General features: G+C 49.3%; 1 protein-coding gene across 1 annotated transcript in view; it reads right to left on the bottom strand.

Annotated features, from left to right (window-relative positions):
* Positions 1 to 19,534, bottom strand: part of COMP (cartilage oligomeric matrix protein) — a 153,376-nt gene that overhangs the window by 43,367 nt on the left and 90,475 nt on the right. Inside the window, exons 13-14 of the mRNA XM_078671385.1 lie at positions 17,331 to 17,524; positions 6,261 to 6,439 (exon numbers count right to left, since the gene is read on the bottom strand). Of these exons, the coding sequence (XP_078527511.1) occupies positions 6,261 to 6,439; positions 17,331 to 17,524 (373 nt within the window). The remainder of the gene's footprint in view (positions 1 to 6,260; positions 6,440 to 17,330; positions 17,525 to 19,534) is intronic.

The raw sequence follows: 19,534 nt of genomic DNA, 5'->3' as shown, positions 1-19,534 counted from the left end.
GTGAGCGATCGGGGCACGAACTTTATCTCAAAATCTATGTGGTCCCTGTGGCAACAATGCGGGGTCACATATAAGTTCACCACCCCGTATCACCCCCAAGGGAATGGACTTGTGGAGCGGTTTAACCGAACACTCGAGGGGATGATCCAGGGCCTAGAAGAGCCCCTCCGCCGCAAATGGGACGTTCTGCTGCCGTGCCTCTTGTTTGCCTATCGGGAGGTACCACAGAAGTCTCTGGGGTTCAGCCCCTTTGAGCTCTTGTACGGGCACCCTGTTCGAGGTCCTCTCAGCCTGGTCAAGGAAGGCTGGGAAACTACAGTTCAAGACGCACCGCCGGATGTCTACCGGTACCTCCTGACCCTCCGAAACCAAACTCGGAAGTTCCGGGCCCTTGCGGAGGCCACCCTGGAGGCCAGTCAGGAGGACATGAAACGCTGGTATGACCAGAACTCCTCATCCATCGAGTTCGAGCCGGGCCAGCAGGTCTGGGTCATGTCCCCGGTCGAACCTTGTGCCCTCCAGGACAAATGGTCGGGCCCCTTCAAAGTGATCGAGCGCAAGAGCCCCGTCCCCTACCTCGTGGACCTGGAATCTCCCCGGAACCCCCTCCGGGTTCTGCACGCCAACCGGCTCAAGCCTCACTTCGCCCGCACAGAACTAAGCCTGCTGCTAGCTACCGACGATGGGACCGAAGACGACTCCGCGCCCTTGCCCGACCTCCTAACGTGCGCGGAGAAAGACGGTTCCGTAAAGGGGATCTCTCTCTCCCCCGACCTAACCCCCGCACAGCGCAGAGATTGCCAAGAACTGTTGGGACAATTCACTGACCTGTTCTCCCTCACCCCCGGGGTTACCCAGTGGTGTGTCCACGATGTCGACACCGGGGACAGCCAGCCAGTGCGACACCGGGCCTACCGAGTTCCCGACCGAGTTCGGGCCTGCATCCAAACAGAAGTTACCAAGATGCTGGCCCTGGGGGTGGTCGAACCCTCAGACAGTCCCTGGGCCAGCTCAGTTGTCCTGGTCCTCAAGGCCACCACACCTGGCAACCCGCCAGAACTCCGGTTTTGCGTCGACTACCGGGGACTGAATGCTGTTACCAGAACCGACGCACATCCCATCCCCCGGGCCGACGAACTAATCGACCGCCTGGGAGCCGCCAAGTACCTCAGTACCTTCGACCTCACAGCTGGGTATTGCCAGATCGGCCTCACCCCTGGCGCCCAGGAGCGATCAGCCTTCTCCACACCCGATGGTCACTTTCAGTTCAAAGTGATGCCCTTCGGCATGAAAAACGCCCCGGCCACCTTCCAGAGACTAGTAAACAAGGTGCTGGCGGGACTGGGAGAATTCAGTGCCGCCTACCTAGACGACATTGCGGTGTACAGCCTCCACTGGGCCGAGCACCTGAAGCACCTCTGGGAAGTCCTGACGGCCCTCCGACGGGTCGGACTAACTGTGAAGGCAAGCAAATGCCAGATAGGCCAAGGGTCTGTGACCTATCTGGGACACCAAGGGGGGAGCGGCCAAGTGGCTCCCCTCCGACCTAAGATTGACGCCATCACAGCCTGGGAGCCCCCAGTCACCCAGACCGCCGTCCGAGCCTTCCTGGGGCTCACTGGATATTATCGGCGCTTCATCAAAAACTATGGGAGCATTGTGGGGCCCCTCACAGAACTGACCTAGAAGAACCGGCCACAGAAAGTACAATAGACACCCGTGTGTCAGTTGGCCTTCGAGACGTTGAAAACAGCCATGTGCACCGCCCCTGTGCTCCAAGCCCCTGACTACAGCTGGGAGTTCGTAGTCCAGACCGACGCTTTGGAGCACGGCATCGGGGCGGTCCTATCTCAGATTGACCCCGAGGGGGTTGACCATCCTGTGGCCTTCATCAGCCGGCGGCTGCTGGCCAGAGAACAACGATGGAGCACCATCGAGAGAGAGGCCTTCGCCGTCGTGTGGGCCCTCAAGAAACTCAGGCCCTACCTCTTCGGCACCCACTTCCGGGTGCAGACGGACCACCGGCCCCTACGGTGGCTGATGCACATGTGGGGCGAAAACCCGAAGCTGTTGCGATGGTCCATCTCCCTCCAAGGGATGGATTTCACTGTGGAGCATCGCCCTGGCAACGACCACGCCAACGCTCATGGCCTGTCCCGGTTTTTCCGCCTCGACGAAGAGAGTCCCCAGGAAGATGGATGACTCTCCCCGCCTTCAGCTGGAGGGGACGTGTGTTGGACACGGCCTCGTGGCGTGGTCCGACCCCTCCCGCATGGTGGGCCCAGGACGACCTCGGGCCTCCATCAACCTACTATCAACCCCCCTGATACGAACATTCACGAACCCTCAGCGAGAGCAGCCTCCCCGGCAACCTACAGCTCTCCCCCTTCCTGGTGCCCCGGCGGTCCCCGCTCAACAACGCTGCCGGACGGTCGCCCATGCCAGGCCACCATGTCCGGCCCGACGCCATCTTGTGGCCATCACGTCCCGAGCACGTGGCCGCAGCCTTCCCTGGGCCCGGCCCAGCAAGCCCCGACATCGAGGCACCATGGTCCTCCCAGGTGGTTGAGGGGCCACTTGGCGGAACCCGGAGAAGGGGAGTTTCGATGGGCCTCCAGCCGTCCCCGGACGCCTGGTATCAATCGCCCTCCAGCCTTCCTGGGCGCTGGCTCCACCCCCCTGCTGGGTGTCTGGACACCTTCATCCAGGCCCCTCTGACCCCCAGGCGCGAGGGTCCGGACATCAAAGGACTCCAGTCCTATATCTGGGCCAGCCCCGGATTAGGGCGTCAGTTGTATCTTGGAGTCGAAGCCCTGCTGACCTCGTCGCGGCTGATCCTGATCCGAACTCTTGCACTGGGAACCTTCGAGGCCCTGCTGACGCTGTCGCGGCCTGTCCAAGCTGAACCATCTTCGAGGCCCTGCTGACGCTGTCGCGGCCTGACCAAGCTGAACCATCTTCGAGGCCCTGCTGACGCTGTCGCGGCCTGACCTACCTGGACCACCTTCGAGGCCATGCCGACGCTGTCGCAGGCCTGACCAAGTTGAACCACCTTCGAGGCCCTGCTGACGCTGTCGCGGCCTGACCAAGCTGAACCACCTTCGAGGCCCTGCTGACGCTGTCGCGGCCTGACCCCTTGAACTATTCACGCACCAGTTGGTGCTGAGACTGTCCCGCTACCCCTATCCCCGAAACCAAGACTTTACGGATCCCTCGATCCCTCCCTGCTATCCTGCCAAGAACTTGCCTTAATTGCTTATATAAAGATTCTTGTGAATATTCCTCCTGTGTGGTGTCCATCTGTAAGTAGTGTGATTGCTCAGCTGTTACGATTGTAGGAGAGGAGCCTCGCCAAGGAGGCCTCCCTACGGCGCTCGGCCTATTCTATACCGAGAGGTGGGTCTCGGGGCGGGCAGTCAGACACCTTCTGTCCCCCCTGGGATCGCCTTTCTAACAGCAGGATGCCAGGTATTAATTTCCTTCAATTAAGGTAGGATAGGGGAGTGGCATCCACAGGGGGAGTGAGGGGGTGGGTGGCAGCACACCGGGTATAACTGAGCGGGGGACAGCGGTAGGTGAGCCCATGTTCTGTATGGCTAACCCTTGACGTCTCTACCCTTTCAGAGCTGTTGAAAGTGATGGGTGAGAGTAATTATGGGGCTATTGGTCACCTCTGGGTTCTGAGTGACATCACAGACAACTCTAGCTTTGCTCTTCTCGTCTATCTGACGTCACCCCCAGTGTCTTGGTGGAAAACATCCCTGTTATTCACTGTTAGTCGTCTGTAATTCTATATATTATTTATTTTAGGGATTTGACATAGCAGCAGAGCATTTAGGAGTGAACATTGCTATTGTAGCAGGAGCAGAATAAATAGGAGGCGGCGTTGAATCTCAAACAGTAAGGGTCACGGAGATGGTTAAGGATGGATTACAATAATCAAGATGTGAAGATGAGAGAAGCTTGTAAATGAGAGAGTTCAGTTTCACAGCATGTACATTTTCATTATAAACATTTGAAATTCAGTGCATATAAAATCAAGCGATCTGATAGGTTCACATCACCCGTTTAAGGGTCAAGGGCCAAAAAACGGGATTGGAACCCGTCTCCTAGGTCAGAGGTTTGCAACTTTGGTCCTAGAATACATCTCCGCTACAGTCTGCCAGCATTGACATGGATACTCAGCCACAAGTGCCCCAAAGAAATACTATTAGAAGCAGAAAGGCTTAAACAATATGAAGGTGAGGGGGCTTCAACCTGCAAGCTGTTGCCTTTTTGGCGTCCCTGCTGCTGGGTCTCCACAACGTGGGCGGCAGGGGGGCATCATGACCACGACCAGGCATTCCAGTAACCTTGTCTCCTTCACCAACATTTATTTATAGAATTTTAATTGTAAGCAAGCCTTCCATCTTCCTTATTAATAAGGCAGCTTATGTAGCCAGTCTACTAGATTGCACAGGATCAATGTAGTCTTGTCCCCTGCAGTCTTTTTTTTTTAAATACTAAAGAAAAAGGTGCTTGTGGGACCTGCCAGAAAAAAGAAGAAGGTTCCAGAGGTCCTCGCTTTAAGTTTTGACCCAAGACTCACACTAACTTTTGACAAGCCTTCATCACGAAACTCCTTTCACCTTAGGAACATCTCTTTGTCTACACCCAAACAGCTACAGTAAGGGGTTAAGGTACTTACATATATTTATTTGCAATTTTGTATAGCGCCAACAAGACCCGTCAGGCTAGCAGACCCTTTACATGAAAGCAGAAGAATTTACAGGTACAGAAATTAAAAGAAAACATCTGTTACCAATAGAATTGGAGTCTATACACAGGAGCATTAAGATGGTCATCGTAATTCCTGCCCAAGACCGTACACCCAATATTAAGACTATCGAATGAATTCTGAAAGCGGTGATATGACCGGACGCAAGAGGAAGAATGGAGTGAACACCCCCAAGAAACATCCTGATGTCTGATCTAAATCTCATCTGCGGTCATCCGCCCCAGTATGTCCAACGCTCTCCTTTCTGGTGGTCTGTGGCAGAGTTGCGGGAGTGTTTGCTGTCGACAGCAAACCTACTTTTAGTTAGGCCTTGGCATTAAATTCCGTTCCGCTCGCGGAATTTGCGGAATTTGAGTAATTTTGCGTTCCGCGGAGAGTGCGAAATTACCCAAAATTCTGCGTTCCACGACTTCGTGAAATTTTTTGCTTGTTCGCGTTCTCAAAATGCATGTTCGCGAGATATTTCCCCCAAGCTCGCAAACAGCGGTTGCGAACAGGAAAAAAGCATTGTGAACAAGCAATTCCGCGTGTTTGCGGAATTTCTGCGTGTTCACAGGATTTTGTTACTGTTTCGCGGAGATTTGCGTAACGCAATTCCGCAAATTCCGCCCACCCCTACTTTTAGTATTCCAAGAACCCCAGAGACTCTTAAATATAAAAGTTTGGATGTGTGGCACTCCGCTAAAGAGACCAATGTTTTTTGTTATTTCTACTTCAAAAGAGGCTCTTTGCCTCCTTCTCCTCCACCTTAGTTTGAAGATTGCCTGACTAAAACCTATGATTACTTTCTCCTCTAAGCACTGTGCACATTTTTCAAAGTTCATCTTGGCCATTACTAAGTGAATCCCTCCTCCAAACATATTTGCTTCTGATAACCATGGATTGGAAGAGTCTCTTAGAAGGCAAAAACACATAACTGTGCTCATAGACGCATTTCTCCTCAGATTCTCCAGTGGGAACAAACTAATCAAGGTAGGCTTCTTGAAACCTCTTTTTGTAAAGTAAGGCTTGCCAATAATAAATACACGCAGCACACCCACCAGGGGCCGAATGAGATCATCATAGTAATTTCACACACTGACATTACTTGGGTGTTGAGTGGGATCTTTAGATCCTTTGGCTTGATTCACGCAGACCTTTGAATGCGTACTTTTGACTTACAGGCATAATGTAGACTTGCAGGTGTAAATGGTGCAATTGTATATGGAGTTGTAATCATAAAACCTTTTACTGATGGATAATATCACTCTATAGTTTCGTAATATTACTCAAGAGTAAATCCCCATGCAAGATGTGGGCCTTCCAAAGCGTTGTTTGCCTTAAGGGTCTGTGAGCGTCCACCAAACTATGAATCTGTGGATATTTAAAAATTGCTCTCTGACCCCCCTTCCCACCCTCAAAATGGTTGGAGATTTACCCCTGGCAGGGGATTGCTCAAAACGTTCAGTGATACATTTTTATACAACATTCACTTGTTTCCTACCTGGTTGAGAACAATCCAGTGCGGGTCAATCTGTGCGTCGCCCTCCGGGTCTAAAACCACAGTCTGGAAGGCCCTGAAGTCGGTCAATGTTATCTCCGCATTCTCAGGGCATACATCGATTCGATCGATCACAAAATCTCTGTCGAAATCTCCTTCACAAGCATCTCCAATTCCATTTGCTGATAAATAGAAATGCGGAGAAAATGAGTGGTAAAACCTTCCAGGTTTTCTGAACATCTTAGATCCCTTATGGTAAAAATCAGTGGCTCAATTTCACCCAAATTATAGGTACCGAAAACGTGACATGACTTGATGACATCGCATGAAGAAGAATGACATGATCTCATTTTCGACTCAAGGTTCATTGTTATTTTATTAAACCAAATATTCAAAATAGGAAAAGGCTGTGGTCTGGTGAAGTTCATTCTTCAACAGTGGCAACAAATCTCTTCACTAGACACAATGAAGTTAGCTTGTAATCTGACAAAATAAGGGAGTTATGCAGACTCGTAGATTTGCTTTTAGAACTCGTTGCCACAGAATATGGTTGAGAAATCATGATTGCTTTAGAGGACATGGCCGTGGTGTCAGAATCATCACAGGTGGAGGTCAAGGGGAGGGACTTCCAGGTCATGCTTGGTAGCAGCGCTGCTTAAACTATCCACTCCCTTTGGGGAGGTGCCTGGCAACTGTTCTGTGTTGTATTGGCTCCTTCACTTTTGCTCAGTTTTGCTCATTCACTATTGTTGCGTCCCTCACCTCTCGTTGTTTTGTTCCCTGCTCACTTCCTTCGGTTCCCTCACATTCCTGCCAGAATTCTGACCTGCTGTCTAGATTATGGTTTGGTACTGTTTGCTGACCGGTTGCCAGAACTTTGACTCTTCAATTACTATTTGGTTGAGTTTGCTGAATGGTTGCCTTGTATCTATCTGGCCTCTGGATTACTGGTATTGGTTGCTGTGCTTGCTCTCCCTCTTGCTCCCTGAATTCCAGGTTCGCTATCGTGCCAGGATTCCACTGTTGCTGTTATCGGCTTTCCTAGTTTGTGGTTTGTGTTCCCTGGGGCACACCATTATGAAGCCGATTAGCATATTCACCAATATTTCTCTTTCTCAAAGTATTTCAATGTAAGTGCAGCTTCTGTAGTAGGGGATCTCTGTGTATAGTCATAATCTAGTGAATAGTCCCGCCCATGTGCGTGGACCCCGGAGCAATCAAAAATAATCTCTTACAGTGTCAAAAAATGCAGAAAATGCATAGACACTTAAGAGAGAATTTAAAGACAGATAATGCAGCCAAAAAAGGCTACACTGTCCAGTACTTCAACTAGAAATTCCACCATAAAATCCACAAAACAGCAAAGCCTGTACAGATTTCCCTTGCTTAACAGCAAAATCCCTCAGGAATGATAGAGAGAAGAACCTGGACAGACAAGCCCCATAGGCTGCCATTATGTGGCTTAATTAGGATACTGTGCCTTTAAGGAACCTTCCAGAACCTTCTCTCAGTATCCCAGAATGCATAGCAGGTCCAACTTAGCCTCAGTTCTTTTTTCCGGCTCCTGCAAGCAGGACCCTGGAGCATTGAGCTCTCCCTTTCAAGGGTTTTTGTTAGTGTTTTACACTGATTTCGATTTTTGGTACTTTTAAAGTACTCTGGTGACTTTCTTTCTGTGTTTCTGCACTCTTTTTTGTCCATAATGCCTGCATTATTCGACAAATGCCCTGAGTGCTCAAGAAAGAAGGCCAAGACAGACTCCCATGAGGTCTGTATTCTCTGCCTTCCCTCTTCCCACATCCCTGAGGAGTGTAGGATCTGCAGAAGCTTCTCTGGAAGGACCCTGAAGGAGAGGAAGAAGATCAGGCTTCAGGGACTTGAGGAGAGAAAGCTGAAGGCACGAGGTGGGTCAGGAGGGGCTCCTTCTACCCATGCTGAGGCCTCTGGGGGGCTCCCCAGGGGCAGGAAGACCAGCCCTCGCCCAAGGTCTCCGTCTGGGTCAGTTGCGCTGACCACGACGTCGAGGGGACGGTCAACGGCCAGTTCCAGGTCTCCCCAGGGCTCTGGGTCGAGAAAACGTCGCCCGTCGACGTCGAGGAACGTGTTCCGGCCGCCGTCGAAGCCGGTGTCGATATCCTCGTCGTCGCTGTCGGCGTCGAGTGATCGACATCGGAGGGCCCGGCGTCGGCGCTCGCCGTCGAGGCGACACCGCCGTTCGCCGTCGAGGACATCGTCGTCGAGGGGATCCTCGTCGTCAAGGTCGCCGTCGAGACGAAAGGCATCTCCGGCGCCGAAGAGGTCGACGTCGAAGCATTCCAAAAGGCCGACGTCGAGACGGTCAAGGAGATCGACGTCGAGAAGGTCGGAGAGGTCGACGTCGAGAAGGTCCAAAGGTTCGCCGTCGAAGCGATCCAGGAAGTCGACGTCGAGACCGGCGAAGAGGTCGAGGTCGCCGTCGAGGCACCATCGCCCGTCGTCGAGGTTTCGTGGCTCGTCGATCTGGTCGGGGTCGACGTCGAGACGGAGACACGGTTCGACGTCGAGGAGTGTGATTCGGTCGACGCCGAAGGACCGTTCGACGTCGAGGGGACATCGGTCGTCGTCTGGACACCGATCTTCAGCGTCTGGAGGTCCTAAGGACAGGCCCAGGACTGTGGGGGGCTCCCCACTCTCTGGTAGAGGTGATGGCTCGCCGGGACCGGCGCATTCCGGGGTGGATACTCCGATGAAGCCGTCTACGCCTCCTCCGCGGCCGGCTGTGCCGAAGGGTCCTCCTCCGAAGGCCCCTACCCCGCCTCCGAAGCCGGCTCCGCGGGACCCGCGTCCGGTTGCTCCTCCACCCCCGATCCCACCGAGGGGGGTGTCGATGCCTAAGTTCCCGACGCCTCCGAAGAAGACTCCTAAGAAGCCTGGAGCTCCTGACCCTGGGAGGCCGAAGGAGCGTCCGAGGCCCAAGAGGTCGAGGTCTCGCTCGGGGAGACGGGACAAGTCGAGGAGTGGCCGCGGATCTTCATCACGATCCAGGCACCATCACAAGAGACGTCGGTCCAGGTCACGTTCTCCGTCTGGGACCCGTTCCTACTCGCCCACGCTGTCCGATTCGCCGGAGACTAGGGTGTCTCCGATAGACGATATTAGCACATTTCAGGAGGTTCTCCTGCGTGGTGCGGCGAAGTTGGGCATTGAGGTTGAAGCGCCTACGGCTTCTACCTCGGTAATCTTTGAGACTTTACACAAGAGGCACTTGTCTCGCCCCCTGTTACCTCTGGTGCCGGGGCTCCTTGAGCCCGCCGAACAGCTATTCCTGACGCCGGCAACGGTGAAATCTGTACCTTCCAGGATACTGAAAAAGTACAGGGCTCCGGACTCAGACCCAGCCTTCTTGAGGAAGGACCCGGTACCGGATTCAGTCATCGTGACTGCTGCTCGGAAGCTTCATGCCACCTCCCCTGCGTCCACGGTGCCTCCGGACAAGGAGAGCCGGTGGATCGATTCTGCTGGTCGCAAGGCGTGTGGGACATCCGCCTCGTCCATGAAGGCAGCCAGTGACTCGGCTTTGCTGGGACGTTACGACCGGTCCCTTTGGGACTCGATGGAGCAGTTCGCAGACCTCGTCCCTCGAGACCGCAAGGAGGACTTTGTGGAGATCGTCAAGGAGGGGATGTTGGTCTCTAATCAGGCCATCGGCGCCGCAGCAGACATATCGTTGCTGTCCGCGCACGGATATTGCCACGGGATTCACCAGAGACGCCATGCTTGGCTCAGGTTGACATCGTTGAAACCGGAGGCACAGCAACGCGTGGCGAATCTCCCGTTTTCCGGAGATACCCTCTTCGGGAAGCACGCGGATGATGAGATGGCCAGGATGAAGGCCGAAGCGGAGACCCTGACGGCAGTGGGCCTGGAAAAGCCCAAGGAAAAGAAACCCTTCCGACAGTACCAGCGTCGGTTTGGGGCGCAGGGTCGTGGAAGGGGGCAGTCTGCTGGTCAACATCAACAGCGGCAGCAGCAGCAGCAGTACAGGCAGCCCTTCCAGAAGCGACAGGGTGGTAGAGGTCGTCAACAGTCCTCTACCGCGACCAAGGGCCCGGCCGGGTCCCGTCCCTGAGCTGTTACTTCCCCCTCGTCCGTTACCCGCTCCGGTGGGGGGAAGCGTTCAATTTTTTCTGGCAGAGTGGAGAAAAATTACTCAGGACAAGTGGGTGCTGAATATTGTTTGCAATGGATACAGTCTACGTTTCACCAGCCCTCCTCCATCGATTCCTCCCGTCAGCTCGCAGTATCAACTGCGCGAGCTTCAGACGGAGGCGGACGTTCTGCTAAGGAAAAGGGCGATCGAAGACGTACCTCTGTCTCAAAGAGGAAGAGGTCTGTACTCTCGGTTCTTTCTTGTCCGCAAGAAGGACAAAAACGAGTTCAGGCCCATTCTGGATTTGCGGCAGGCAAACAAGTGGATTCGCAGAGAAAAGTTTCGCATGCTGTCGTTGCATCAGATCTACCCTCAGCTGCAACGGGGAGACTGGATGTGTGCCATAGATCTACAGGACGCATACTTCCACGTGCCCATTGCATGCAAACACAGAAAATTTCTGCGCTTTCAAGTCGGCACCAATCACTATCAGTACACGGTGCTACCCTTCGGACTGAAGTCTGCACCCAGGACATTCTCAAAATGTATGGCAGTGGTAGCGGCACACCTGAGGAAGAACAAGGTGTTTGTCTACCCGTACCTGGACGATTGGTTGATCAAAGCCTCCTCCCTCTCGGAAGCTCGAGCACACTTCCAGAAGACGTGCGTTCTCTTGAACAAGCTGGGGTTGCACATCAACATGTCCAAGTCGGTCCCGATTCCGGTGCAGTGCATCCAGTACTTGGGGGCCTCCATCAATACGCTGTCAGCAAGCGTGTCTCCTTCGGAAGAGCGACGTTTATCACTCGTTCGGAAGGCTCAGGCTCTCATGAAAACTCCGTCTACGACTGTGAGGACCGTGTCTTCTCTACTGGGATCGATGGCCTCTTGCATCTTTCTCACTCCTCACGCACGGCTACAGATGCGACCTCTGCAGGAGTGCTTGGAGGATCAGTGGGACCAGAGGAGAGGTTCTTGGGACGACAGGATACGGCTGTCTCTACATGCTCTTCAGTCTCTGAAGTGGTGGTGCTCGAAGGAGAATCTCCTCAGAGGCGTTCCCTTCCACAAGGACATTCCCACACAGACCATCGTGACGGATGCGTCTCTCCAAGGTTGGGGGGCGCATTCCGGAGACCTGCAAATTCAAGGGACGTGGTCCCCGACGGAGTCCACGTACCACATCAATTTCCTGGAACTGAGAGCTGTTCACTTGGCACTGAAGGCCTTTCATCCGTCCTTTCAGACCAACTCTCTGCTTGTTCAGACGGACAACACGACAACGATGTATTACCTCAACAAGCAGGGGGGCTCGAGATCGCGCACTCTGTCGCAGGAGGCGCAGGCGATCTGGCACTGGCTTCTGGCTCGAGGACTGTCGATAACGGCCACCCATCTGCCAGGTGTGCAGAATGTTCAGGCAGACGAACTGAGCAGAATCGTGCAGGAAAACCACGAATGGGTCATAAACGACGAAGTACTAGGAGAAGTCTTCGCAAGGTGGGGAACTCCAGACGTAGATCTGTTTGCCACCGCCGACAACAGCAAATGCCGAGGCTTCGCCTCCAGGTACTACCAACCAGGGACGCTGGGGAACGCGTTATGGATCAACTGGTCGAACAGCTTTCTGTACGCTTTTCCACCAATTCCCCTGATTCCGGCGGTTCTCATCAAGCTGTCCCAGTCCAGGGCGAGAATGATTCTGATTGCCCCGGAATGGCCCAGACAGTGGTGGTTCACGGACCTGCTTCACCGTTCTCTCCTTCCTCACATGAGGCTGCCGTGCAGGCCGGACCTTCTCACGAAGTTCGGGGGGCGGATGGTGCACCCCAACCTCTCGTCTTTGAGTTTGGCGGCATGGCTCCTGAAATAGTGCAATATGGCCATCTGAATCTCCCAGAGGATTGTATGGGCATACTGAAGGAGGCTAAGCGACCTTCCACTAGGACTTCCTATGCTTACAAGTGGAAGAGGTTTTGCATCTGGTGCAAGTCTAAGAACTATGACCCTACGTCATGCAAGGAAGATGTCATCCTTCCATATCTGCTTCATCTGGCGCAGTCGGGCCTTAATGTCCATTCCATTAAGGTTCATCTGGCTGCTTTGACTGCCTACAGGAAAGGCCCTTCACAGACTTCCTTTTTCCAGATCCCTGTGATCAAAGATTTTTTGGAAGGCTTGAAGAAAGTGTTCCCTCCTGTCAGGCTTCCTTCACCTTCATGGGACTTGAATGTGGTGCTGTCCAGATTGATGAAGGAGCCTTTTGAACCCATTCATAAGGCTTCGTTGCAGCACCTGTCCTGGAAGGCGGCGTTCCTAGTGGCCATTACATCGGCCCGCAGGGTGAGTGAGATTCAGGCATTGTGTTGCCAGGAACCTTATACTGTATTTCATAATGCTAAAGTTGTTATGCGTACTCACCCTAAGTTTCTTCCCAAGGTTGTTTCTGATTTTCATATCAATCAGACTATCACTTTGCCTACGTTCTTTCAGAATCCTTCGTCTCCGGCGGAAAGGTCTTTACATTCCCTGGATGTGCGGAGGGTGCTGAAGTTTTATCTTGATAAGACTAAAGATGTTCGTAGGTCAGACCAATTGTTCATCAATTATGGTTCAGTCAGGACGGGTCTTGCTACCTCTAAACAGTCCATCTCTAGGTGGATTGTGTCCTGCATTCAGTTGTGTTACTGCAAAGCTAATAAGACCTTAGGGGGCAAACCTAAGGCTCATTCCACCAGGGGCAAGGCTGCTACGACAGCTATGCTCCGTAATGTTCCCATTGCAGAGATCTGCAAGGCGGCCACTTGGAAGTCGGTCCATACCTTTGCTAAGCATTACTGCCTGGACTCTGATGCCAGGGCAGACGCTCAGGTTGGGCAGGCTTCGCTGCGGAATCTGTTCGCACAGTAGTGGCGTTATTTTACTCTCCACCGCCGCTTGGTGTGGGGATGGGCTTGCCATTCTATTCACTAGATTATGACTATACACAGTGATCCCCTACTACAGAAGGAGTAGTTTCTGTCCTGTAACTCCAGTTCTGTAGTAGGGGTATCTCTGTTATAGTCATAAGCGCCCTCCCGCCTCCCCGGTGGAGTGTTGTTCATGATCATAATGCTACAGGTCTGGCGTTTCCTACGCCTTCGAAAAGAACTGAGGCTAAGTTGGACCTGCTATGCATTCTGGGATACTGAGAGAAGGTTCTGGAAGGTTCCTTAAAGGCACAGTATCCTAATTAAGCCACATAATGGCAGCCTATGGGGCTTGTCTGTCCAGGTTCTTCTCTCTATCATTCCTGAGGGATTTTGCTGTTAAGCAAGGGAAATCTGTACAGGCTTTGCTGTTTTGTGGATTTTATGGTGGAATTTCTAGTTGAAGTACTGGACAGTGTAGCCTTTTTTGGCTGCATTATCTGTCTTTAAATTCTCTCTTAAGTGTCTATGCATTTTCTGCATTTTTTGACACTGTAAGAGATTATTTTTGATTGCTCCGGGGTCCACGCACATGGGCGGGACTATTCACTAGATTATGACTATAACAGAGATACCCCTACTACAGAACTGGAGTTACAGGACAGAAACTACTCCATCATAAACCTTTGTTTGTTTTATTTACCTTCAGTATACGTTTGGCATTCACCTTAGAAAAGTCAATTTTAAATCCTCTTAATTACAACGAAGACGTGGTTGACAACACTGCACCATTCCAGCTGATTCTTCTGACTCTCACCCCCCTCCCCTTTCCCTCCAGTGTACAGTCCTGCTGTTTGTGCTTGGTCGTGGATGAGCGGAGCTATGTTGAGATGAGTGTGGGAGGTCTGTTCAGACTCTGTCGAACAAGATTTGTGAATCCTATCAAAATCTTCATTGTGTGCCAAGTGTGGGACAGGAATATAGTGATGCACTTCTCTAATGATGAAAAAGTAGGATATCCCTAAAAGGGAAGCATGTATTGACCATCTTAAACCTGGCATTGCTTCTATATATTTTATTGATAAGTCAGAATTTGTATGTGGAGACTTTGTACATTTATTGCTCCACTCTAGAATTACAATGAAAACTCCAACATGTATCAATTATTTCTTCAAAAGGCTATGAGATGTCTTGCGAAAACTCTCAGAGACTGAGGATTGTTTTTAAATGATTCTCCAAACCCTCTTCGTGGATGAAAGTTGTAGGTGTATATGAAGAAAAGTATTCCAAACATACAACTCCTAATACTAAAGTATTTTTGTACCTACACTGAATGTCTGAATGTTAGTGAAATTCTGCACGCTGCCTCTGGAAGAAAGATGCCCCCTGTTGAGGGTGTAAAAAAGACAACGCTGTATGTGTGTGTGTGTGTATATGTGTGTGTATATGTGTGTGTGTATCTATATATATATATATATATATATATATATATACATACACACAGATAGATAGATAGGTAGATAGATAGATGTATACGTTTTTTACACAGACACTTGATTTGAATTTTGCGGAAAGGAATTTTTTTCTAGATAAAAATATACACAAATGTAGATCTTGTGAGGTTTTCTTCTGAAGTGACAAATGATTTGTTGCTCTTTGGATAGTCGCTAAAATAATCTCCGACATGGGAGCTGTTCAATTAAGCTTTCCATGGACGAGTGGCTCACTTGCCTAATCTTGCCAAGCCAACTTGAAAAAAACTCAACAACAGACTTAAGAATGATGGAAAATTCAGTAGGTCTAACTACCTTGATTTGCATTTGTAAGATAATACACATTTCTTGACTACACTTCTGCTTAATTCTATTTTCTCTTTTATTTACCTAGATGAATATTGCAGCAGCCACAGTTTTACCATACAGTACCTCCTAAGCACACAGCTGTTATAGGAATGGTTTTCTATAGTATTTCTTGTCATCTAACTTTAATCTTAAATAAACTATATCTTGCTAAAAGAATATTCCTTACTTTAGGGTGCTGTAAATCAGTGAAGAGTATGTAATAATAGTAAGTCACAACATAGATATAGTAAACCGCTACAAATAAGTGGAACTGCTTAAGGTGTTTATTTTAAAGATCAGTAGTCATACTAGTGGCAGGAGTTCAAAAGCAGTCGGACGGAATTCCAAGCAGATATAGAGGGCGACAATCGGTATACCCGCTCTTTCCAACGAGGAGGAACACACATAGGAAGCCAGGAGTTGGAACTAAATGACAAAACTTTTTGTCTGAAATCAGCGGTGTTTTTCTAATAATTTAGGCCCGCAGAAAAGTTTCTGAGATTATGTCTTGTGATAAGCCAAAATATCTTAGTGGTGGACCCAGGGTTCCCTAGGTGAGATAATGCAATTACATACAAACTCAAATCTGATGCAGGCCTTGCCTCTACACATTTCACAACATGACTCCATGCATATTTATTTGACTTAAGAAAACATTTATTTAGAAAACCGCATTTATGTATAGTTGTGTCTACATATATGGTTCTAAGAAAAGTCTCCTCTAGCAAGTTGGCATCTCACAAAGGGTGATGGGGCTGCTCTGGTGAGTATGTGTTGGACAGACTAAGATAAGTGACACTACCATGGATTATTCACCCCTCAACCAATCACAGCCCGTGGAGCTTAGCTGCGTGAGAGATGTTCACCTGCAGCCAGTGTGATCACGACTGTGTACCTTCACTTTTTCAATTGCATCCAATGAGCTTTATTATCTTAGGTAAAATTACATATGCACTTTCTGACGGCTACTTCTTCTTTTGGATAATGTATTACAGAGTTTGAATTAACAAGTGTGTTCAATTATAATAACCCTGCTAATAAAAGACAGGGGTAGCATTAACTATTTTATAAAATTGCCCTTAGTCTGTACTAGGATTTACTTTCTCAGTGTACCTGTGTCCTAAAATACAAGATAGCACATTTTACTCTTTTCCGATGCCACTGCCTCTGGTTGATTGGCCTCCTCGGCATGGCACAGCACCAAATTGGAGGGTAGAGACTACAAAAGCGCTAACTGTGCCTCGCCCTTGCTGCCCAAGTTGAGGCTGGTTACCCTACTCAGAGATGGTCCAGTTACCAGTGTACTAATAACACTGAGATAACCACTGCTTCCTATCTTCCTTGTAAATGATAATACTGGCAGAGTGATTCATTTCATGGTCCTGAAGAATACCTATACACATTTTCATAGGGTCTGTGATATATGCAGAAACATGTTGACCACGTCAGTGTGTTGAATTAAACCCCATTCTTTTAACCTTCAATTTTTAAGCTACAAAATACATGTTTATTCTTGCCCCCAGAGGGTAACTCTAGGTAAAAGAATACACTTTTTTAATGGTCCATGAAGAGGTAGTTCTAATCGCTTTCCATATCCTCTGCATCCTTCATCCCACACCAATATCTTCAAAGGATCCATTACTCAAGTGCTCACCAACCATTCCACCGAGTTTGTAGTCTGTTCCCTTGTTTTTATATGTTTGTGGTGTGAGGAGTGGCCTTATGATGAAGAATGCTACCCTTGGGTGAGTGATGGCTTATATCCATTCTTTGAGACAATTTTCCTGCTTTCTGGTCAAATTAGTTGCACCCTTATATGACCTCAGTCTAATTGTGCATTTTATAGTTGATTCTCTGGTTGACTGTAGACCTGATTGCCGCATCTGAAAGATTAAAAAACTGATCTGTTTTAAGGTAAGCTGCTTTCTCAGTTATCTGAGACGTGCCTATCAAAACATAGTTTGCATACGATGAGGATGTTGTAAAAGCTCCTTTAGATTCTTTCACTTTGCAGACATACAAAGGCCATGGGATGCACAGGATATGCATTGTTATACCCCTAAAACAACATATGCCTATCAGGTGGAATCCCACCACTCTGAATTCACCCTGTTTGAAAGATATACAATTCGGACCCATAACTCAAAGTCTTTTGTGAGCTCATCTATGAATTCCTCAAACCTGGAATACTTACAATTGGAGTCTTCCTGGTATGGGTTAGGAACAAGCCTGCAGTTGTCCGGCCCCGGAGGACTGTAGTCTGGAATCCCATCATTGTCATCGTCATCGTCACACTCGTCTCCTAGTCCGTCTCGGTCGGTGTCCAGCTGTGCGCTGTTTATCACTGTTGGACAGTTGTCTCTGGAGTCCTGGTGGCCGTCCCCGTCCCTGGTGGAGGAAAGCAGTCGGTGTTTAAGAATGTTGCTAGACATTTGCATCAATCTGTCTTTACATTTGAGTAGGATACATTTAGATGAACTGCCCTATGAATCTCATGCGAAAGCAGAGAAATGTGCAATTGAGTATTGAATTGCCTCAGTGGGTGAGACAGAAATTGTCCACCAAGAATGTGGTTAGAACGTCCACTGTCTGGATGTGGCGGAATCTCCTCCTATGAGACCAGGTCCCTTTTATGCATATGCAAAATGGTGTTTGAAAATGCAATATGAGTCACAATGCATTAGTTCTCAGAATTCTTTTTGTCAGGCTCTTTTCCCCCTTGTAATAAATGTTGCCTCTAATTTGTTTCACAAGATAGAATTCTTCCTTTGGAAATCTTTTTTAATCTATTGTCTTGATTGGCATCAGTTGCTGTTGTTTTTTAATATTCTGAAGTAGTTCTGACCTGTCTCTTTTCTCCTTTGTGATGTCAGAGGAAGTTTGGTGCTTTGCTGATTATACCAATTGAGTTACAAACTACATCATTGATTGTTTTTTTTCCCTTGGTAGGTTTTTCCTCCTAGGAGTGACCCTCAAAAGGGTAACCCTTGCACCTTTTTATGGTTAATATTCTGTGCAGTGTGACAGTGTGGCTCAAAAGGCACTCTGAAGACCTACTTTGCTTTTGGTCCTTGACAAGAGAAGAGGACAGCAGCAGAAGACGAGAGGTCCGGGCGACAACCGCAGGAAGACACGAGGCGTGGATCATAGTAACAAGGACTGCGCAACCCAGCAGCCACCGAGAGCCACAGTCCCCAGCAGCAAACGTCCTGCAAAGGCCCATGACCTAAGGTAAGTGCCTGGGTCTTAGTGGGATAAATAACCCGAGAACCACTAGACTGAGAGCAAAAGAAGAGCAAAGGGAAAGCGGGTTATAAGTGCTACAGGGCCCATGAGAAAGAAGGCTAGAGGAAATTCCAAAGTGTAAACTGGTTAGGGTACCTATGAAATTTCAAACACCCAATCTGAACAGCAAATTTGTATATTTATGGGGATCGCTTGGGCTGGATGAGTGTGGTAGAATCGGGGTGGAACTTCGGTTTCTGGGAGCGGCAGGGTACGGTTTTAATTCCCTCTGGTTGTTGTAAGTATAGGTCCATAATTAAGGAGAAAGAATAAATATTCATACTTTAGGACAATCATACATCCAGAATTAACGTACCATGTGCAATGGATACACAACACACACATAGATAGATAGACAGACAGATAGACAGATAGATAGACAGAAAGACAGACAGATAGACAGACAGATAGACAGATAGATAGATAGATAGACAGACAGATAGACAGATAGATAGACAGATAGACAGACAGACAGACAGATAGACAGACAGACAGACAGACAGACAGACAGACAGACAGACAGATAGACAGACATCTAGACAGATAGATGGATAGATAGATAGACAGACAGATAGACAGACAGATAGATAGACAGACAGATAGATAGATAGATAGACAGACATTGATATTTCTCTGAAGTGCCATCCATAGATTCAAGACTGCTATCAATTAATGCGGCGCCTATGGCGTTCCCAAACACCACTAGAGACCTTACACTCTAAACAAGCCAGAGAGAAGGGAGTAGTTGAAGCTACCCTAATTTCCAGATAGCTTCTGTGCAGGGCAATCTACTTCTGCTGCACTAGATGGGAGCTCAACAGTGTTGTTTATCTGCTGTTTCAGTGGTGAATTAGTGTGCCTCACTTTCTGCAGAGTGGTTGGGGGGTGAGGTGGCCTTGCTTTTTGTCAGATCTGAGGTGTTGTCTGTGCCTTACTTGTTACTTTTTCGAGATGTGGGCTCCCAATTCAGTGCGTCCCAGCGCTGTACAGTAAATCAACTTAATGTGAATGGAAAAAGATTTACCAGAGTACAATTACTTGTCAATTTATAATAGTAAAACATGGGCTTCAACAAACTCAGGAAGCAATGCCCTACCTTCTGTCAACACAGCC

Source organism: Lissotriton helveticus, chromosome 12 (assembly GCF_964261635.1).
Source record: "Lissotriton helveticus chromosome 12, aLisHel1.1, whole genome shotgun sequence".
In the NCBI taxonomy this organism is placed as follows: Eukaryota; Metazoa; Chordata; class Amphibia; order Caudata; family Salamandridae; genus Lissotriton; species Lissotriton helveticus.
This window is presented reverse-complemented; position numbering and strand designations above follow the sequence as displayed.